The sequence below is a fragment of the Myxocyprinus asiaticus genome, chromosome 40 (genome assembly GCF_019703515.2).
Source record: "Myxocyprinus asiaticus isolate MX2 ecotype Aquarium Trade chromosome 40, UBuf_Myxa_2, whole genome shotgun sequence".
NCBI lineage: Eukaryota > Metazoa > Chordata > Actinopteri > Cypriniformes > Catostomidae > Myxocyprinus > Myxocyprinus asiaticus.
Window position 1 is genome coordinate 23,372,634 of NC_059383.1, and position 22,282 is coordinate 23,394,915.

At 36.9% G+C, this 22,282-nt stretch overlaps 4 protein-coding genes and 1 non-coding gene across 6 annotated transcripts in view; 2 read left to right on the top strand and 3 right to left on the bottom strand.

Moving 5' to 3' along the window:
• The window catches only part of LOC127430392 (amyloid-beta A4 precursor protein-binding family B member 3-like), a 41,681-nt gene extending 36,161 nt beyond the window's left edge, over positions 1–5,520 (top strand). Inside the window, exons 10-12 of the mRNA XM_051680116.1 lie at positions 416–531; positions 1,134–1,313; positions 4,468–5,520. Coding sequence (XP_051536076.1) covers positions 416–531; positions 1,134–1,313; positions 4,468–4,692 — 521 coding nt within the window. The 3' untranslated portion in view covers positions 4,693–5,520. The remainder of the gene's footprint in view (positions 1–415; positions 532–1,133; positions 1,314–4,467) is intronic.
• A 2,799-nt stretch (positions 5,521–8,319) lies between these two features.
• trnac-gca (transfer RNA cysteine (anticodon GCA)) lies at positions 8,320–8,391 on the bottom strand. The gene has a single exon. It is a non-coding gene; the product is annotated as a tRNA-Cys (tRNA).
• Positions 8,392–8,546: 155 nt separating this feature from the next.
• On the top strand, positions 8,547–10,797 carry LOC127430398 (proteasome maturation protein-like). 2 transcript variants are annotated; one of them, XM_051680124.1, is made up of 6 exons: positions 8,547–8,656; positions 9,123–9,223; positions 9,303–9,363; positions 9,560–9,661; positions 10,410–10,503; positions 10,636–10,797. In XM_051680124.1, exons 1-6 carry the CDS (start codon positions 8,654–8,656, stop codon positions 10,701–10,703), a joined length of 429 nt encoding a protein of 142 aa, XP_051536084.1. In that variant the 5' UTR covers positions 8,547–8,653; the 3' UTR covers positions 10,704–10,797. The 2 variants fall into 2 exon arrangements, with proteins under 2 accessions (XP_051536084.1, XP_051536082.1); XM_051680122.1 differs by lacking the exon at positions 8,547–8,656 and adding an exon at positions 8,715–9,036.
• A 91-nt stretch (positions 10,798–10,888) lies between these two features.
• Positions 10,889–17,162, bottom strand: LOC127430391 (coiled-coil domain-containing protein 82-like). The gene is made up of 7 exons (XM_051680113.1): positions 16,281–17,162; positions 15,069–15,327; positions 14,866–14,958; positions 12,256–12,380; positions 11,899–12,069; positions 11,585–11,797; positions 10,889–11,403 (listed from the first exon to the last, which is right to left on the bottom strand). Exons 1-7 carry the CDS (start codon positions 16,821–16,823, stop codon positions 11,338–11,340), a joined length of 1,470 nt encoding a protein of 489 aa, XP_051536073.1. The 5' UTR covers positions 16,824–17,162; the 3' UTR covers positions 10,889–11,337.
• A 2,885-nt stretch (positions 17,163–20,047) lies between these two features.
• Positions 20,048–22,045, bottom strand: LOC127430393 (sperm-associated antigen 16 protein-like). Its single transcript, XM_051680117.1, has one exon. It carries the CDS (start codon positions 22,028–22,030, stop codon positions 20,189–20,191), a length of 1,842 nt encoding a protein of 613 aa, XP_051536077.1. The 5' UTR covers positions 22,031–22,045; the 3' UTR covers positions 20,048–20,188.
• Positions 22,046–22,282: the final 237 nt, after the last annotated feature.

Sequence of the window (22,282 nt, forward strand, 5' to 3'; positions counted from 1 at the left end):
TTCTTTTCAAGTTAATGCAAATTTGAATAAATATTGTTATTTATCTGCATTTATATTGGCCATCGCCCATCCTGCCTTCTAGATATTGGCATTGGCCATTGGAAAAGCCATATCTATCGACCACTAGTAAATGTTGACTTTATCCCTTTAAATTTGTTATTGTGATTTTATTTAAATGTAACAATCCTCACCATCAAATGTGAACAAAAAACATTTTCAGTTCCAAATATAAGGTTCTAATTCTTGACAGGTCAATGAATGTGAAGGGTAAAATAATTAAGACTGATACGTTGTTTTCAAGAATAGGTCCTTATAGGGTTAACTCCATTCCACTACTGTGTACTTTCAGGATAAACATACAGGGGTTTGTTGTGTTGATTTGTGGTTCATGTGTTTTTTATGTGTTGGCTGACAGGAATGGAGGTGTTGAACAGAGCTATTGAGAGTATAATGCACTCCAGAGATAGAGATGAGTGGGAGCCAATAGTCATCCACGTGTCTGATACAATTCTGTCTTTATGGAGAGGAGAGGTGAGAGTAACTAGCAAGCCGACTCTAGTCCTCAGTACACATTGAGCCCTTCTAGTGTACACTAAACACTCAGCATGATAATGAGTGAGGTAGATAGGGCTATGTTCAGAATGCAATACTAGCCTATTGCTTACTGCTTACACTGTACTACATAGTATTTTATAAAAATGATATGTGAAGCTAAATCCATTACACGATAAACATTTCAAACAGTTGTACGCTACATAACACATGATCACATTACTTTACATATTTAATTCAGCAAGTGCCGTCAAATTATAGTTTCTGTTATAAATACAGTTTTATAGCATTTTTAATCCAAGTTTGTGTGAACATTTTTAAAAAGAAAAAAAAAGCATTTGTGATCAAATAATGAGTTGTGAAAAATATGTTGAAAGTTGTGTGTGATATACAATGGAAGGTCAAGTTGAGCCCAGTGCATGGTGGAAAACAGTACCCAACACAGTGTGCTCTGTTGCATACTGCACATTTAGCATGTAGTAAAACTGCCATACTATGCACACTATCTACAGAAGCTTTTTCAAACATAGCCATGGTCTTTCAGAGTTTCACTCTTTCTTTCACCTCTTGCTTTGCTTCAGGATGGAGAGGACCCATTTTGGGAATGTCAGGTACGTTACCTGACTTTCCTGGGTGTGGGTCATGACACACACACTTTTGCAGTTATTGTGGACGCCGGAACCCAGCGCTTTGAGTGTCACGTATTCTGGTGCGAGCCCAATGCTGGAATCATCTCTGAAGCAGTTCAGGCTGCTTGCATGGTGAGGCAATACTAAAGACTTGCTTTGTATGTTTTGAGGATTTTGGTGACCATGTAGAAGATGGACAATATCTGTGACCAAATTTAATGGTATAGTTCAATTTCACCCAAAAAATTTAATTCTGTCACTTATTGTATGGAAAAAAAGATGCAAATGAAAGTCAATAGAGACCAGAGTATGTGAGCGGAGCGGAGTGGAGCGGCATGATTTTGCCTGGAGCGAGGAGCGGGTTTTTAAAAAATCTGAGCGTCATTGTTTCCTCTCACTCCAAGAGCACTCCACTAATGCTCCATAACGGGCACAACACCTGTTAACGGCCCTTAATGCAATAATTCACCACGTGTTAAGCAGTGTTAAACACTATTGGCCTGAAGGAAAGATGGAATTTCTGATACAACCAGAAAGAGTGTGATTAAAAAAAATACAAATTTAAAATCTAGCAGCACTTGGTAATGTTCGACCTCCAGCGTGAAAGTTACTTTCGCTTTCTGTGTTCATGCTCCCTATTATTGAGTTAAGCTTACGGTAAAGCTTGATTTAACTACATGCTCATGTCTCGTCTCTTTATTCCTTCATCAACTGGCGTATATTGAAAATTAATGACGGGACGGCGAAGGAGAACACAAGTGGGGAGGTGATTTCCACGATCAAAGGTTTGTTACGAAATCCTAAAAGACATGTCCAGAAAACACGATGATAATCTGTTCACATGTGGAGAGAAAATCTAAAGGACAGTAATACAGTACATACAGTATATACAGTACTGTGCAAAAATTTTAAGCACTTGTGAAAAATGTTGCATAGTAAGGATTTCTTCAATAATAATTTAATGAATAGTTTTCATTTATCAATTAACATCATACAAGTCTAGTTAACAACAAAAAAAAAGCTAAATCAATATTTGGTTTGACCACCTTTGCCTTCCAAACAGCACCCTTGGTTGTTGGCAGATAGGATGTACCAAGCTTCTTGGAGAATTCACCACAGTTCTTCTATCTATTTAGGCTGTCTCAAATGCTTCTGCTTCTTCATGTAATCCTAGACAGACACAATGTTCAGAGGGGAGCTCTGTGGGGGTCATGACATCTGTTGCAGGGCTCCCTGTTCTTCTATTCTAATCTTTTCTATTTGCAAAAGTAATGATTGGGAGTCTAAAATTTATATTTCCTACTGAAACACTAAAGCTGAAAATATAAATAACCATTTTGTGAAACATCTTATGTGCCTAAGACTTTTGCACAGTACTATTTAATATTTTAGATTATCATATCATCATTCTAATCTAATGCATCGCAATCTTAACTGTAGGCTATTATGTCCCACATTAAATAGAATTGAACTTTTAACAACCTAAAACACCAACAGAACTAATCAATATGTTAATGTTGCATAGTTTGACTTTAATCGATTAGCATCTAAATTTATTTTAGTGCTGTAGGCTAATTTATGCGAACAGCAAACAGACAGACGTAGATTTAAAATCTTTAAAAAATTCTGAAGCTAGTATTTCTAAAAGTGAACTCTGCATTAGACATATAGTTTTGATAGTCTTATCTAGTTTTGATTAAAAAAAAAGTTTAGAACATTTTGAGAATGTCATTTTTTCATTCACAGAATTATAAGGCAAGGTTAATTAAAAGAAGTGAACATAATAGAACATAACAGGCAATAATTAGGCAATAATACATAAGCCTAATAATGTTTTTTATTTATTTATTTATTTATTTATTCATTTGATTTAATTTCATGTTTTGTTTTCGTTCTGGAAATTTTTGTTTTCGTTTGGTAAATTATATTTTTAATTTATTGTTTTTGTTTTTTTTGTCTAGTAATTATTTAATTGATCAAACCCAGAGAATGCTGTCAACATGTTTCAAAAGTAAGCTATAAAAATCATTTAATTTAGCCTTGGGCTAATGTTAGTGTTTTCTTCTAGTATTGTGTATTTACTGTATTTTTCATTTAATATATCTTCTACATGGAAGGTTGTGATATTTAAAAGCATACTGAAATAACTTTACAGTGGAGAGGTAGTTATACGCTAATTTTGCCATGGAGCGAACACAGAGTGGGGTTTCATCTAGGAGTGCGGAGTGAGCGAGGAGCAGGAAATGTACAACCCGGACTGGAGCTGGAGCAGAGTGATTAAAGAATGCTTTGAGCGTGGAGGGGAAATTGCTGCCTCTCCACTCACATACTCTGATTGAGACTGAGGCCATCATTCTGCCTCACTTCTCAAGAAAGTCATTTGTGTTTGGAACATGAATTTTCATTTTTGGGTGAACTAGCCCTTTAAAGGAATGTTCCTGGGTCAATACAATTTAGCTCAGTCATTTGTGGCATAATGTATATTAACACAATTTTTTTTTAACTCATCCCTTGTTTATTTAAAGAAAAAGAAAAAATCACGGTTACAGTATGGCACTTACAATATAATTGAATGGGGCCAATCCTCAAATGTTAAAATACACACTGTTTCAAATATATAGCCTCAAGACATAAACATTACTTGTGTTAATATGATTTTAGTGTGCTAAAATCGCTTTCTAACCTTTTCTGTGTTGTTATATCCAATATTACAACTTTGCTATCATGACGACATAACACCGGTAAACCCAGTAATCTAGTGAAACGCTGTAACGAAGGGAAAACCCTGATTTTATCACATTAAATCATGTTAACGTGTATAATGTTTACGTTTTGTGGCTACACTTTTGAAACTGTGTATTTTTGTGTTTATGAACTGGCCCCATTCACTTCCATTGTAAGTGCCTTAGTGTAACCGGCATTTAAGCTTTTTATTTATTTTATTTATTTTTTTATAAACAAGGGACAAGTCGAAATGAATTTTTGTGGTAACCAATATTACGCCACAAATGCTGTCAATCGAGCTTAGCTTGTGTTGAACCCGGAACATTCCTTTAAATCTAGTTTGACATTCAGTGTCCCTCTACATCAATTACCTTTTCATTGTATTTTTTTTTATTTATTTTTTTTTTACTTTTTATGTAAAATACTCTGTATTTGATAAAATATCATTTTATAAATGGTTTCTTAGCTCTAATATACAATTGAATGCCAAATATATTTAATTGTATATAATATATACAATTTTTATTGTAAATTACTTTTTCTTGTCTGGCGCCCCCTGCAGGTTCAATACCGGAAGTGTTTGGTTGCACAGACTCCTCCTGTGAGGTCCAAAATGTGGCGGGCAGGCTCCAAAGTCAAACGAGCCAACTCCATGGATGGCGCCAGCTTCCCACCCAGGCACCAAGGACACACACCTACCAAATTGGCCTCTCCCAGTGTGAAGAAGGGAATGCTGGCCTTTTTTGAGACATTCCGCAATAAACATTCTGCGGTACCCACACCCTAACAACAGCGGAAGGGGGAAGGGGGGCAGGGCCTGATGGGGTTCAAGGCGAGGGGTGTATCAGGGGTGGAGGGATGAAAGGAATGAAAGAATATAATAAACATGAAGGATAAGAAAGCAGTCCAGCCTTTAACGTTGTATGAAAATCCAGCTTAATTTCCTCAGTGTGACCTTACTATTAATGAAGAAAAACAAGGTACCTAATTGCCCTTATTGACAGTGTTTATTGATTGACATATCTGAATGTAGATGTGCAGAACAGCGTTTAAATAAGAACATTGAGGTGCTGTGCTCTCACATTCCAAACATTTTCAGAAGTCCAAACTGCTCTGCGTTCTGTAATCTAAATGCTAATTTGATCCATTTCGGAAGGAACAATAAAGTGGATTTCACAACCGTGTGAATAAGTAACACCTACTAACCTTGGAAGCTGTATAATTGTAGAATCAGAGGAGAAACAAATCTCTCAACATGTAAAAAAAAAAAAATCTAGAGTCGTGATTTTTAAAAAAATTTTTTTTTTTTTTTACAAATATCAATGTACAGGACCGTGACCTAATTCTTACTAGACAAATATGTAGAGGGTAGAAATGTTCTGTTTTAAGTCACATTTATGTTCAAAGAGTGAATTACAGATATATTTTTGGTTCAAACCCACTATTTAGGAGTATCCACATACTCAAAGTAAACAATTATTGAAAGAGGATAATGTTTGCTGTTCTAACACCTTGTATTGATACAATTAAAGGAATAGTTCTCCCAGAAATGAAAACTCTCTCATCATTTACTCACCCTCATGCCATCCCAGATGTGTATTACTTTCTTCTTCTGCTGAACACAAATTAAGATTTTTAGAAGAATATCTCAGCTCTGTAGGTCCATACAATGCAAGTGAATGGTGACCAAAATTTGAAGGTCCAAAAAGCACATAAAGGCAGCATAAAAGTAATCCATGCGAATCCAGTGGTTAAATCCATGTCTTCAGAAGTGATATGATAGGTGTGGGTAAAAAACAAATAAACATTTAAGTCATTTTTTACTATAAATGTCAGCTTTCACGTCCAAATTGTTCTTCTTTTGCTTTTCGGCATTCTTTGTGCATATCACCACCTACTGGTCGGGGCTGGTCAAAGGTGGAGATTTATAGTAAAATGGACTTGATCTGTTTCTCACCCAGACCTTTTATATTGCTTCTGAAGACATTTTTAAACCACTGGAGTAGTATGGATTACTTTTATGCTGCGTTTATGTGCTATTTGGACCTTCAGAGTTCTAGCCACCATTCACTTGCATTGTATGGACCAACAGAGCTGAAATATTCTTTAAAAAAATCTTTGTGTTCTGCAGAGGAAATTAAGTCATACATTTCTTGGATGGCATGAGGGTGAGTAAATGATGAAAGAATACTCATTTTTTGGGTGAACTATTCCTTTGGTTGTGTCGTTACTCCATTTTGGATGATCTGCAAACAGAGCAGTCTTTGAACACAACAAAAAGACCTCAAATAGCATAGTCCTATCAATTAAAGAATCATGCTTTTTGTAAAACCTGCTCATGTCACTCACATTGCTCCTATTGTGTGCTTAGAGATGCAGATGAGAAGATATCCGTGATACCTGAGTATAGACAGATGTTGTTATGACATGACATTGTAGAGACAAGCTTGTTATAATCCCTCTGGTTTTGTGGACCCCTCAGTTTAGTGCCACTGTTGCATGATTTTGCACATGCTTGGGAATGTGATGCTTTGCTCGGGTACGTCTGAGAACACAAGCAGAGGGCGTAAGAGCTTTAACAATTTGCCAAATACGAACTTGAATAATTTATGCGAATTAACATGCGATTTACATGTGATTTACTTCCAAAGGTGGCACAGATAAAGGATTCACAATTGCATTTCACTGCAAGACAACCTTGGACCCCTTTTAGTCACATTCATTTGAATGTACTGTGCTAAACCATGTTGTGCATGTTGATCTGAGATGCCCACTGGCACTTAAGCACCCACATGAATGCCACTGAAAAAAATCATGTAATGCTATATATAATATATGCAACTGCTCCTTTCCTTGATTTAAAAGAAAAGAAAAAAAAAACACAAATCAACTCAGGTCTCCTTAATGCTAAACAATGGGGGGGACTCCTCAGCATGTGAGATTATTATTAACAAGAAGCCTTGAAAAGAGATTTTGACAGATAGTCATAGTTAATGGTCGGTAGCACCTTGTGTTTCTTCTTTTTCCTATTTATACTACCTGTAAAGTAATATCTCTCTCTATATTTGCAGTATGTCAGCACAAAACTAGGATGTCATGTAAATGGTTTTGTATTATCATTTGTGTTTGCTATTATTATTTTTAATTGTTATTATTGTTGGTATTATTCAGACTGACATACCGACACAAATCCACAATTTGGTGGAATTTGATGGTACAATAAACTGCTTGAATCTCTGGCTCTGTTGTCGTAATTTGTCCTGCTATACACACCTTTTCTTCTTTATTTCAAATCCCTCCTTACATTCCGCTTGTCAAAAGTATGGAAAAATTATCCCACATCTGGAACAGGTATGTGCAGAGGGGGTGGGGGTCTTGGGGCCCCTGGCCCTTTGATGAGGTGCCCCTTCCTCCTACAGAATATCCACTGCTCCTTTGCTGAGGTGGCAAAGATTTTGGTGGCACGCACACCCACACGGGCGATGAAGAACATTCCATCCAACATAAAACGTCCACAACCCAATCCCTCCACCCCATCGTTGAAGGTAATGCCCTTAAACTACGTATGTGCATAACAATACCTTGTTTTGAGACATATGTGTCTCCAGTACAGGTAGAGAAAGAACACAGATGCCATTACACCAATCCACAGTGCTATAGTAATACTGATCAGAGGACTTTTGCCCAAACACTTGTTCTTAAGAGTTGCATTTTCCTCCATGCCAGTCAAATTCACTGTTAAAGCAAATGATTAAGAGTGTTTTGTCTCTGCGCATACATACATACAAAAAAAATAAGTTCAAATGATTCCTTCTTAGAAAAGATTTTAGCAGTGGAGACAGAGCCATATCAATCCTGTTTTGAATCGACTGAGAATCATTATAAAAGAATCTGACATGCTTGTAACATTACTGATTTTGTATAGATATGAGAAATTGTTTTTGTATGTCTTTATGCTATTTTCACACTTCAGAGACTGAACATGAAATAAAAACACTAGTAATTCTTTAAGAAAAGGGCTGTTATATTGTTGTGGTATATTTGGTTGTTTAATATCTAAAATTGATGACGTAAACTATTTCAGAAAAGAAAGGCTGTGAATAGAACCAGTTTTTAAATGTAAAAAAAAAAAAAAAAATGTTCTAGCATAAATGTTAGAAGTGCAAAGTAAAATTAAAATTACTTCATGACTAAAATTAAAATGCATCGATTAACAAAGGAATGTACATGATAGAATTTCAACATGCACAAGTTCACAACAAAGTTCCTTAAGATTCTGTGGTGAGGGGCGTTCATCTGCAGTGAGATGGAAATAACAGAAACGAAGTCTTCAGCTGACCTGTTTCACTGCAACATGTCATTGAAATCACTGTTCTACGTCATAAAAGGAGGAAAAAAAAAAAAAAAAACATGTAGGGGGCACTCGGATTTGAACCGGGGACCTCTTGATCTGCAGTCAAATGCTCTACCACTGAGCTATACCCCCTAATACGTATTAGTTTTCGCTTCTATGTACTTGACGATTATAATAAATCAATGTATTCCCGCAATTATCATGTTTGTTTTCAGTGTATATTTTTACTAGATTTTTCTTCCCCCTTATTTCATAAACGATTTGTATAAAAAATAATCTAGTAATAAAAGCGATGAAAATCTTAATATTTCACACGTCATTATCGCATGATAACATTTCCGGATATTTACCGGAAGTATATTTACGCGAGTGAAGAGACTAAACTTGCTACAATATGGTAATGTAGACCTCCCATTTACGATAGTAAATTTGATTTAATTCAGCTTTATTTTATAATGTGGTGATGTGGGTTATTTTTCTTGCGCTAATACAGTTAGGAAACGTTTATTGTTACACTTCAGAACACGCTTATTGTGCTGTACCCGGTGGTTAGTTAGCTAACTTAGCGTAGCATGACAATTTGTTTTTATTCGTAATTAAGGAGATTCATTCGAATCCACTCTTTGAGAATTCCTCGATTAATTATTATTTGCCTCGTTAGAAATTGTAAATCTCAAATTATTTTGCCACGAAGATGTTTGCTACTAAATGAATTGTGATGCGTCATGCCTTGCTTTCAGTTTGCATACATCTTTGCAAACTGACAAATGCAGCATGGTAACTTTCATAAACTGATCATGTTCAGCCCAGTTAACTTATGAACTATAACGTTTTATAACAGCTTACTCTTTTCGTTTTTGCAGAATACTCGCGGCTTGCGCTCTCAGCTGAAGGACAGTGTTCCTGTGACAGGTCTGTGTCCACAGGCAGGAGCTTATGGGGTACAAGACACACTGCGTAGAGGGTACGTTCTGGGCATATAGACCTATACATCTTGGTTTCTGCTTGATACACGTTCTAATGCTTACATGTTGTGATACTAGGTTCTCTAGTGTAAAGAATGAACTGCTTCCGAGTCATCCGTTGGAGCTCTCCGAGAAAAATGTAAGTGTTGGCTCTATGTATGCTGCATGTGCATTATGTCTTTCTCCATCATTCTCACAAATACACATTTAGGTCTCAGAGCTCACAGAACTTTAGAAAAACCGATAGACTTGAACTGAATGAATGTGTATGCTAATGTTAAAATTTGATATTGTGGAGATTTAGCCTAGGATTGGCTCAAATTGTGTGGAATCAGTTTCAGCTTAACCAGGACAAGATGAACTTTAACACTCTAAGGAACATCCAGGGACTCCATGCACCTCTCAAACTACAGATGGAGTACAGAGCAGCTAGACAGGTATTGTGTTTACAGCACTTTCTCATGCATAACTTGTTCTGGAATACACATTATGGAATCGCATGAGAAATAATGTGATCATATTTCTTTGTTGAATTGGAGTCATCAAAAATCCACCTTAAGCCAAGCACATGCTATAAGATGTTTAATACAAGTTAAGCTTAATCGGCAGCTTTTGTTGCATAAAGTTGATTACCGCAAAAATAACTGACAATTTATCATTTAAAAGAATGGAAGTGGAGGCGGCGTCCATAAACGTTAAAATACATTGTTTCAAAAGTATAGCCACCAGGTGTCAACATAGTGTGATACAATTTCTTACTAACTGTATCTGTATAAAGTTATGTTCAATATTATGTCATGATGATGTAATGCCGGTTTATCATTGATTTTGTTACACTAAAATCATATTAACACAATGTTTACATCTTGTGGCTATTCTTTTAAATCAGTGTGTAATTTTAATGTTAAGGGATTGGCTCCATTCACCTCCATTCTAAGTGCCTTACTGGAACTGGATTTATTTTTATTTTTTTAAATAAGGGACGAGTCAGTTATCTTTTTGTGGAAATCAACTTTATGCCAGAAATGCTGTCTTTAAAAAGCTTAATTGTATTGAACCTGGAACATTACTTTAAAAGCTCACAATCTTGTTTTTTTCTGGGCATGCTGGTGTGCTCACTACACAACTATCAGACTGGGTGTGTTACAAGAGGCTAAATCAGCCTAACTTTCAAAACTTTTTCAGATTCAGCGTTTGCCCTTCTTGCCGAGCTCAAATCTGGCCCTGGATACCCTCAGAGGCAGTGATGACACTATTGGCTTCGAGGACATTCTCAATGGTAATAGGAAACGCCTAATATAACTCAAACATTACCTACCAAGTTATGAGCTATTTAGTATCTTAGGAGTTTGCTTTAAAAAAGAAAAAAGCTGTTTATTTACACCAGATTTCTCCTACTAATTTTCCCCAGATCCTATCCAGTGTGAGATGATGGGGGAGCCTCACATCATGACTGAATATAAACTCAGTCTGCTGTGAGGATGGTTTTTCAGCACTGACTATTTTCACCTCAACCTCATAGTTTGTGTTATATGCATTGTTTGATCTGTTTCTAATAAAATGTCAAATCTGATTTGAGAAATTGAAGTTTTTCTGCCTCTAAAACAATGACCATACAGCAGAACTTGGTTATGAATCTTTTTTTTTTTTTACTGAAACATTGTAAAATGTAGATGCAATTATACGGTAAAGAATTAATAATATAAACAAAACAAAGATTACTTGAGTTAAAGATATACAATATATATAAAGCCGTAAAAGCAGCACACAGATCTTTAGCGAGACATGTTTAGATTGTTATTCTGTACACAATATTTTGAGACTTTTCAATCCAATACTATTGTTCAGATAAATGTGTTTACAGTTTGGGTTACAATTTATGCATTTACAACAGAATATAGTCTGCATAGTGGGCACAGCAAACTCACTACTTACTACAATCAGGCGGAAACATTTTACATACTAAACATGAGTAAAAAATTTAATTGCAAGAACATAAGGGCACACTTTTGAACGCAATGCAAAAGTTAGTCATGCTTTATATGACATAACCAAAAATATTTACAGAATTACAAGGGCAAATTGATGCCATGAAAATAAAGGTTCAATACTTTTAATCCAGCTTTTCTTCCTGGAAGAAATCAGCAGCATTGAGATGTTCCTGAAACTTCTCATATTGCTGTATGGATGGAAAGAAATGGAACAGTAAAGGAGATTGCAGAATTGAGATTTTCTCCAAAAATAAACTAAACGAACTAGGATACTTTCACCTCTATAATCTATTATGCTGGAGAGTTCATATACATTTTCATTATTTTTTCAAGCATGCTTTAAAGAAACAGCAGTTTTCATAGCCATACCTCACTGATCCAACCTTTCTCTTGCAGTTTGATAAACACTTTATTGACTGTGTCCTTAACTGGCTCGTCTTCCTCCACTTCCTTCCCCTCTTCCTCTTTTTCCTTCTGAGCCTCTAAAGCTGTACGGCATCTCTCAAACAGCTGATATTTAAAGTGTTTCAAGGCATGGTAGACCTCTGTACGACTGGCACAGACAGAGCCAACAAAGAAACTCTAAAATTTTTACAAATACAGAAAATCAAGAAGCCATCAACATTAGCCTTTTAACAGTTTATTATTAAAATATATAACCAGTATGCACGTGAAACACAAACCTGTGAGTCATCAGGCATGAATTGATCCTCTTGCAAGGTGTTAGTGTGGTACAACTGTCCAGAGAGCCGCACAGTGAAGCGCCCGGTTCTATGAAGCTCGCAGGCTTCACATCCCTTCGTCTGGACCTTTGTCATCACAATCCGCACCTTGGGATAACATTCAACCCGCTCCTTTAAAAAAGAAAAAGAGAGAGAAACAGACATGAAAGTACATAAACATAAATCTAAACCAAAACTATCAACACTTAACATAAAAATGAACGATTTAAAAGTTAAACAATTATATTTGAATCGATCCACAGAAATATATCTTTTAAGGCAAATGGAAAAAGACAGAGCTAAAATTTGAAATCTCACTTTGTAACGGTCTTTCCAGCGACTCCTCTGCTTCAGATTCTCCAAGCGGGGGAGGACCAATCGCTCATCAAAATGGTGCAAAGATGATTTCATTTCCTGGGCGTACCGTTTCGTTCGCTCCCCACCTGCAGTCATTGTTATGACGTGATAAATCAGTACTTAAGCTTTTTTGAACAAGCCCTCACAGAGAATGAGCCAAATTCAGGCATAACTTTAGACATAACTTTCAAGCAGAATGCTGAGAAAGGCTTCAGAGACTAAACATATATAGACATAATTAAATATTAATTAAATACAGTACACAGCATAAATGAGTACACCCCCTATGAACAGAAAGATATATTTCTATTTCTAAATGATTACTATTACAATTCATGCAAAGATGACAACATTGAAATGTATTAAACATATGCTTAATAACAAAATAGAAAGATATGTTATCAATATCTGTAAAATAATTATATTAAGCAGCTTTGCTTAAGTAAAGGGTTGCAAAAATGAGTACAGCTTTGAATAAATTCAAATACTGTGCAATATTTTAGTACTTAGAAAGTCTTCCATAACTTTTAAATATTGCTTCGACCTTTCTTGACATCAAGTGTACAAGTTCATGACATATTATCATGTCTATCCTGTTCCACTCCTGGAGGATGACCTCGTTGAGTACTCTTTAATGGGGAGTGATGTTCAACTTGCACCCCACAGGGTTGAGGTTGGGTGACATACCATCTTGTTTATCCATAGGAATGCAGCAGTGCCTTTGGAATAATATTTAGGGTCATTGTCATGGTAAAAAATTGCCTACAGCCCAGGGTGGGGAGAGAGGGTCACATCTTCCCTTTTTAAGATTTTGCTGAACATCTATGAATTCATGATGCCATAGATGAAGTACAATTCCCCCACACCTTCAGCACTCATAAATCCCCATATAAGAACTTTACCACCACTGCACATCACTGTGGGTACCATGCACTTCCCACTGTACTCCTGTGAAAAGCCATGCATTTTGGATTCCATCAGATAAAAAAAAAGACTTTGGGCTCATAAAACCAGCATATAGATTCTCAAAGGTCTGCACCTTTATCAGTATTGGCCTTGGCAAAGGCTAAACAAGCTTTTTTAATGCTTTGGGTTCAGCAGTGCCTTCCTGCATGGATGACAACCATGCACTCTACTTGTTTCATTGGTATGTGATAAACCAGAGTTGCTTGAACATTACATCATACATCACCAAATATGCCTTATTTGTAAAGAGAAAGAGCTGAATTTGTTAGGTTTCAGAAGGGGTGTACTCATTCATGCTGTGTACTGTATATCATCTCTTTAATACCTGTAACATTCCCTGCTGTAACACCTGAAAGCAGTGATTATGGCATATTGAACTCTTTATTATTGCACATTTTCTGTTTGTTGTTGTCTCAGTCTGTGCAGCATTTGCATATGTTCCAAGACAAATTCCTTGTCAACCTTAATACAATACAAGTCAATGGGGTCCAACACTTCCAAGCTTCAAAAACGATAAAGGCAGCATAAAGGTAATCCATATGACTCGAGGTAGGGATACGGATCAGTTTTGGGTGAGAAACAGACCAAAATGTAACTATTTTTTCACTATAAACTTGCCAATTGCAGTATCATAGGTGCAAACATGATTTGAAGCTTGATTGCACTTCTTCGTGCTTGATGTGAACTGATTGTATCACTTCAGAAGGCATGGATTAAACCATTTTAGTCATATGGATTTCCTTTATGTCTTTTATGGAGCTTGGAAGTGTTGGACCCCATTGACTTTTATTGTATAGGTATATTCACCTCCATCAAAACAACTTCATTTGTGTTTTGCAGAAGAAAGTCATACAAGTTTGATATGGCATAAGGGGGAGTAAATTATGAGAGATATGAGAGAATTATAATTTTGGGTGACCTGTTCCTTTAAGGCTTATTTTCAGTGTGAATGTTCATTACAAACGAGCTTTTGAATAGGAAAAATGGACTCCTATGGGGCTATTCACATCAGGTCCGAAATGTTAAATGTAAATGTTAAAGTAGCTACAGAAATGAGAGGAAGGAACTGCAGAAAAAACTCTGAATCAACTGTGAGTTTTTATTAAATCGTGTATATTATTTTAAGTAGTTATAAAATTGTTAGCAGGCTTTACTAACATTCTCATTAACCCTTGTGTGTTGTGCAACTAGTGTGCTGGAATAAAATTATTTTTTCGTTAAGCGCCACCTATTGCTCGGAAGTGAATTTGCTTTTCATATAGCCAGAGAAAAAAGTTGCCTCTGCTTTGGTGCGAATAGACCTTTCACTGGCAGTTCATATCACAAATTCGTCTCAGATTTGGTGTGAATAGGCCTTTAGGCCACATCCACACTAATCCGTTTTCAATTTCCTAACGTAATCATTTTCCAAAGTATGCGCAGTACTGAAGTCTCTGTTTTCCGCTGAGGAAAACACCATTCCATTATGGATGAGAGGTGTAAACAAAATCAATGCGTTTTCAAACGAAAACGTATTAGTTTGGACGTGGCCTTATACTTGGTCAAATAAAGTTAAAAAGTGTAAATCCAATGCTCAGAATAGAAAGAATAACTCCATAAACATACTGTAAAGTGACTTGAGGAAGGTTGAGTCCAGAACATTAATCAGCAAGGCTTTGACCACCACCTGAAAGTGCGTGAGCTGTGATCCTGTAATAACTGCAACATGAAGAGAAACATTGTGTTTGCAAGATTTATCAAACATACTGTAACAGTTCTACAGACACTTTGAGATCTCGGATTATTAACAACAGCTTTGCAAGACTTACACTGGCGTGGAAGGTGAGAGAGAAAGGCCTTATCATCTGCCACCGCCTCTTCCTCCTGCTCGTCATCCTTTTTCTGTTCATCTTCCTCAACAATAAAATCCTTCAGGCTGTCACTATCAGCGAGCTTCTCCTCCTCGCTGCTGTTTAGAGGACTGTCATTCTCTTCCACGCTAGATTCATCCTCAGAATCCTCTGCTTTACTTTGCTCCTCCACTTTGTCCTTCTTCTCCCCCTCTGTCTCCTCCTCTTCTTCAGAACCCTGAAAAATGACAAGTTTGACATTTTGCAAGGTATCCAGATTTTTTTTTAAAATGTTGGTTATATGTTGTTTTTTTCTTGCATGCCTTCCCATAGGACCGAAAAATTACAGAAGACATCTTTAATATCATAGTTGTTTCTCCTAGATAGCTATGAGATTAAATGGAGAGCAAATGAAGATATTTTGCTTAAAGGAATAGTTCACCCAAGAATTTGAATTCTCTCATCATTTGCTCAACTTCATGCCATCCCAGATATGCATGTCTTTCTTTCGTCTGCTTAACACAATACGTTTTAGAAAAATATTTCTGCTCTGCCGGTCCTAACAATGCAAGTGAATGGTGACCAAACGTTGAAGCTCCAAAAAGCACATAAAGGCAGCCTAAAAGTAATCCATAAAATGCCAGTGGTTTAATCCATGGCTTCTGAAGTGATCCAATTGGTTTTGGGTGAGAACAGACCAAAATATAACTCAGTCTACTTGGCGATCATGATTTCAAGCTCAATTACACTTCCTATAGCAGCATCTAGCTAAAGGAGTTATATTTTGGTCTGTTCTCATCCAAAACCGATTAGATCGCTGGAAACCACAAGAGTTGTATGGATTACTTTTATGCTGCCTTTATGTCCTTTTTGGACCTTCAAAGTTCTGGCCACCATTCACTTGCATCGTGTGGACCTACAGAGCTGGAATATTCTTTTAAAAACCTTTGTGTGTGTTCTGCAGAAGAAAGTAAGTCATACACATCTGAAATGGCACAATGATTAGTAAACGATGAGAGAATGTAAATTTTTTTGGGTTAACTATTCCTTTAAATCTCCCTCTTCTCAGATTTGTTTTTTCCTGAGAAAAAGGCCATAGAAATCTCTCATCTGTCAAACTTACTTCATTAAGGCTCTGAAAGAGCAACCTCTGGGTGCAATACCAATTTTCCTCTGTGTTTGTTAACGTACCAACGTCCTGCGCCTGCGACGTGCGACACCAGACTTTCTTTTCTTTGACAACTCCATGAGTTTATTCTTTCTCTCTCTTCTCTTGGCAGCAGCTTCTTTAACCTCAGCCTCTTTTTTCTTCTCCTTCAGAGCCTCGTCCTCTGAATCATCCGGCAGCCTGAGCCGTTTTCTCTGCAGCACTCTTCGGAGCGGTTCTCCACCGACGTCGCTCGAGGAATCGCTCGAGTCTTCATCTAGAGCGGTCGCACTCGCAGACCTTTTCCTCTGTTTCCGCGACACGGCACATTTCTCGTCCGTCTCGCTGCTGTCGTCCCCGTCACTCTCTCGTGCTCGGTAAGAGCTGTTGGAGCCTCCGGATTCGTTTTCGGAGTTCTGGTATTCGCTTTCTGAACTGACGCTCGTCGTGCTGCCGAACGAGCCCTCATCGCTGTCATCCAACATGCGATCAATTGGATTCACGCGAGTCTTTTTTCTGTCAATGCGAGACTTGGTGGGCGCGCATTTTCGCCTTAAACCAAACAGCTTTCCTACGCTTTTCATCATTTTTGCGGAGATAACGAGGTGTTTTGATTTAACTACTTGGACAAATACTGCTGTTGTGTTTGAAAAGTTAACCTATTTGTGCTCTATGTCTACACATACATTATCAGCAACAGGACGCTGCGCGTGCATGCTGTCAAGAGCCCTGTCCAGTCTCGTAAATGATTATTCAGCTATTTTCCTCATACTGACGCATTTGTCTGAGTATGCATATATAGAAAAAAATCGTATCTTACTGTTTCTGTTATCAATAATTCAGACATGGATTGGAATAAATATTGTTATAAGCACATATAATTTCTCTCCAGTCCGCTAGACGCGCCAGTATCATTAAGGGGCGTGTTTGTGTTTTTCTAGGTACGCACTTCCGTCCTCAGCTTCACATGTGTTGAGACAAACGCGCCACCCAAAGACAAGGAGAACAACTTTTCTATCAAATTTGTATTTATATTGATGCTTTACGTGTTAATACCAATAAAACAGGTTGTTATAAGATGTTTTTGCTTCGTATATTTAGGCACTTGTTATATGCAGTATTTGCCATTTGTGCTGGTATGAGAGAAAAGTAAATATAACTTCCTTTGGCTTAAATATTTTTTTAAATAATGGAAATATTCAAAAGCAATCACATGAATAAATCCACGTATTTATAATTTAATCCAGTAAATGATCCTCAATAGTTCCAATGCAAAACTAAAATGCTGATAAAGTTAATAAAATGTTTTTGTAAAAAGAAAGTATTGCAAAAAAGCAGCTTTCTCAAACGACTTTCTTTAAATTGTTAAGTTATTGCTTCATAGCTTAAATTATTGTAAATTCTCTCAGATCATTATTTAGTTATTTATGTGCAAGAAACATTATTTTAACTTTTTAATGAAACAAATATATATATTATATTTTAGTAACAAAGGATGTCAGAAGACATTTTCACTTAAAATCCATTTCTCAAACATTGTAAATCTGTATTGTTATGACCAGATGAGACCTTGCAGATAGCAGGCACCATTTCTGGTCAGAAATGACACTCTGAAAAGCATCATCATGACTTTCGTCTTCAACTTCACATGATGTGCGAGACAAACGCACCACACAAAGACAAAAACTACTTTTCCATCAGATATTTATTTGTATGCTATGGAAGCCCTGAACTGCAAGGTGGAGAAAAAAAAAATAACAGTGAAAAAAAAAAAAATTGTGTCTCAGAAAAAAAATTTAAGACTTAAGAAGGAACTGAGACACAATTTTTTATTTTTTTTATTTTTTTCACTGTTATAATTTTTTTCTCTCTTCTAAAAAATGTGCAAGCCAAACATGCCACCCAAAGACAAGAACTACTTTTCTATCAAATATTGATTTGTAAGCTTTATGTGTTAATAACAATAAATGTTGTTACAAGGTGTTTTTGCTAAATATTTTTGCTACACATATATACAGTTGTGCTCAAAAGTTTGCATACCCTGGCAGAAATTGTGAAATTTTGGCATTGATTTTGAAAATATGACTGATCATGCAAAAAAACTCTTTTATTTAAGGATAGTAATCATATGAAGCCATTTATTATCACATAGTTGTTTGGCTCCTTTTTAAATCATAAAGATAACAGAAATCACCCAATTGCCCTGATCAAAAGTTTACATACCCTTGAATGTTTGGCCTTATTACAGACACACAAGGTGACACACACAGGTTTAAATGGCAATTAAAGGTTAATTTCCCACACCTGTGGTTTTTTAAATTGCAATTAGTGTCTGTGTATAAATAGTCAATGAGTTTGTTAGCTCTCACGTGGATGCACTGAGCAGGCTAGATACTGAGCCATGGGGAACAGAAAAGAACTGTCAAAAGACCTGCGTAACAAGATAATGCAACTTTATAAAAATGGAGGCATGGGGAAAAGCATGGGGAATGGGGAATCTTGTGACAACTGATGACAAAGATGAATGCAGCATGTTATCAGAAAATACAGGCAGACAATTTGCATTCTTCTGCACAAAAGCTGCACACGGGACGCTCTTGGACTTTCCAGCAAGACAATGACCCTAAGCACAAGGCCAAGTTGACCCTCCAGTGGTTACAGCAGAAAAAGGTGAAGGTTCTGGAGTGGCCATCACAGTCTCCTGACCTTAATATCATCGAGCCACTCTGGAGAGATTTCAAACGTGTGGTTCATGCAAGACGACCAAAGACTTTGCATGACCTGGAGGCATTTTGCCAAGACAAATGGGCAGCTATACCACCTGCAAGAATTTGGGGCCTCATAGACAACTATTACAAAAGACTGCACGCTGTCATTGATGCTAAAGGGGGCAATACACAGTATTAAGAACTAAGGGTATGCAGACTTTTGAACAGGGGTCATTTCATTTTTTTCTTTGTTGCCATGTTTTGTTTTATGATTGTGCCATTCTGTTATAACCTACAGTTGAATATGAATCCCATAAGAAATAAAAGAAATGTGTTTTGCCTGCTCACTCATGTTTTCTTTAAAAATGGTACATATATTACCAATTCTCCAAAGGTATGCAAGCTTTTGAGCACAACTTTATGTGTATATATATATGTATATATATATATATATATATATATATATATATATATATATATATATATATATATATATATATATATTGCTACATATTTCATATGCATTATTTGCCATTTGTGCTGGTAAGAGAGAAAAAGTAAATATAATTTCCCAATTGACTTAAATATTTTTTTAAATAATGGAAGTATTAAAAAAAAATCACATGAGAAAATCCATGTATTAACAATTTAATCCAATAAATTATGCTCAGTCATGCCAATGCAAAACTAATGAGCTGATCAAATAATGTTAAATGTTTTTATTGTTTTATTAAATGTTAATACAATGATTTCTACATGTTAATAACAATAAAAATAGTTTGTTACAAGGTGTTTTTGCTACACATATTTAGTTACTTTTGACAATTGTTCTGGTAAAGAAAAAAAGTAGCCTAAATATAAATTCTCTTTGGCTTAAATATTTTTTTAAATAATAGAAATATTTGAAACAAATCACTTGAACAAATCCACTGATGATCAATTTAATCCAATAATAGTGCCAATGCAAAAAGAAAAAGCTGATAAAATAAATAATAAGTAAAAAAAAAATTTTCCCAAACAACTTTAAATAGTCAAATGTATTGCTTTATAGCTTAAATTGTTGTAGAATTCTATAAGATCATTATGTTTTTATTTTTGTGCAAGAAACCTTTTTTTTCTTCCAAATGAAAACAAACACTACATTTGTTTTTTGTTTTTTTTTTTTGTTTGTTTTTTTTTGTAACAAATGATGTCAGAACATTTTCACTTGAAATTCATTTCTCATATATGGCAAATATTTATTTTTATGACCAGATGAGAATTGCACCATCAGACCCTGCAGATAGCAGGCACCCTGTATGTTCAAAAATTACACTCTGAACAGCATCATCGTGACCTGATAGGCTTGATAAATGTAAAGATGCCACTTCCACTAGTTTAACTGAGCCATCATTACTTGCAACTGCTAGCATTTGTCCATTTGGACTGAAGGCCACTTGATTGCTGGGATGAGGCCCGGTGTCGATGGTCACCATAGCTGATACGTTCCTCACATCCCATAATTTGATGACCCCGAAAGAGTCACATGAAGCAATTGTGTCCCCCGTGACATTGAATGTTGCATAGTTACATGAATGATTGTGCCCATAGAATGTCTGTGCACACAATCCAGCGCGGGCGTCCCAGAGTGACAGGGTCTTATCTGCAGAGCAGGTGAGCAGAATGTTTGAAAAGGGCAGGAAAGAAATGCTGTTCACTGAGTCGACATGTCCCCGCAGAGTGCAGCGGCAACGTTCGCTGTTTAAGTCCCATACTTTGGCTGTGTTGTCCATAGAACAAGAGGCCACAAAATCACCGCAGGAATGGAACGAACAGCTCCAGGTGGCGTGGATGTGTCCTTCCAAGCTGAGCACACATCGACCTTGAGCAAAGTCCCAAATCTTAACTGTGCTGTCTCCACTCGTTGTACCCAGGTAACCGCCACTGGGATGGAAACTACAAGATGATAGCCAATCAGTGTGACCCTCAGCAGTCATGATCATCTCCCCTTCTGGTATTCCCCATAATTTCCAAAGCTGGTCATCACTTGAGGAGGCTACAATCATCTTACGGGGATGGAGAGCGAGACAGCTCACTGCCATAGTGTGTGCTTTGAAAGACTTGGAGAGAGAGAAGTTGGATGATTTGATGTTGTGGGAGGAAAGAGCTTTGATTTGTGGCAAATAGGGATTGACACGTGTGCTGGCTGGGAATTCGGAGTCCTTAGGGTGTTTTGTGCACTTGTTGGGGTCTTTCATAGCATCATGTGATGCAATGTTGTCACAAGGTGGGTGTGTTCCTTTTTCTTGACTAGGCTGGATTTTCTTCCTTTCCTGTGGATGGTTAGCAGCTTTTAGAGTTGTTCGGGTTCCTGGGGTAGATTGTGCATTATGAAAAGTGCTATCTAGGTTCTGAACCTGGCTGAAAGCTCTGTCTCTCTCCAGACTAACCAGCATCTTCTGCCTCAGAGCTGTCTGATACTTCTCATTTATTTGTCTGAGAGCAGGCTCATAGGATGCATAGTGTTTCTTCAGCTTTTGTATGTCCTCAACAAGTCTGTTCTTCTCTTGAACGACACGCTTGTGCTGCATCCTATGGAAGTCCCTCTCTCTTTGAAGTTTCACTATGGTCTCACCAGCTTCAAATGCAGCCTGTTTGTAGCTGTCTCGTTCTATTTTCACACTTTTCAGCTCGTTGTCCAGGAGCTGGTTGTGTGTATAGGCATCTGGGATGAGCTCCATTTGGCCAGTTTTCAGTGAGCCTTTCTGTAGCATCTCAAACCACTCGGTTTGGAAGCAGTCTAATGTTCTCGCCATGCCCATTTTTACCAGGTAATTGCGGAGAAAGTCATCCACCACCTCAGGGATTTTAGGAACTGGTTGCCTGGCCGAAATAACCCTCTGTGTTGTGCACTCGTTATCAATTCGAGCCTGCAATGATTTTACCGTAGTTTCCAAGTCCTCCTCCCCCTCAGTTATGCTGAAATCGTCGTCGACAGAGACTTCCTCGTATTTATAATCATCTTCGGAATCTTCCGGAATCAAAACTTTCTCGAGGTAATATGGACCGTCAACAGATTCTTCTGCTACTTCGTTTCTGGCTGCCATTTTCACAGCACTTTAGACGCTTTGTCAGTAAGTCAGCAAATTGTGTGATGTTTCCATAGTGACCATGAATGCGTGACCATGACAACTATGCATGCATAAATACTGCCATGTAGTTTTAAAAGACAAAGGAAATGTGGAATTTATGGAAATACTGTAGAAACCTTAATCCACCGCAAGTGCGTAGGTTTGGTTTGAAAGTTGGCAAGGACATAGAGCAAGAATAATATTCCAAATGTTGGTATTAAGAAAATG

Bases quoted from the DNA above. Each gene is read 5' to 3' on its own strand.
- LOC127430393 (XM_051680117.1), bottom strand. From the start codon at position 22,030: ATGGCAGCCAGAAACGAAGTAGCAGAAGAATCTGTTGACGGTCCATAT.
- LOC127430391 (XM_051680113.1), bottom strand. From the start codon at position 16,823: ATGATGAAAAGCGTAGGAAAGCTGTTTGGTTTAAGGCGAAAATGCGCG. The intron at 11,798-11,898 runs GTTTGTGTTTCA...TAAAAATTTTAG, and splicing joins TCATGCCTGATGACTCACAG to AGTTTCTTTGTTGGCTCTGT. The intron at 11,404-11,584 runs GTATGGCTATGA...CCATCCATACAG, and splicing joins AGAAAGGTTGGATCAGTGAG to CAATATGAGAAGTTTCAGGA.
- LOC127430398 (XM_051680122.1), top strand. From the start codon at position 8,968: ATGAATTGTGATGCGTCATGCCTTGCTTTCAGTTTGCATACATCTTTG. The intron at 9,224-9,302 runs GTACGTTCTGGG...TTGTGATACTAG, and splicing joins CAAGACACACTGCGTAGAGG to GTTCTCTAGTGTAAAGAATG. The intron at 10,504-10,635 runs GTAATAGGAAAC...AATTTTCCCCAG, and splicing joins CTTCGAGGACATTCTCAATG to ATCCTATCCAGTGTGAGATG.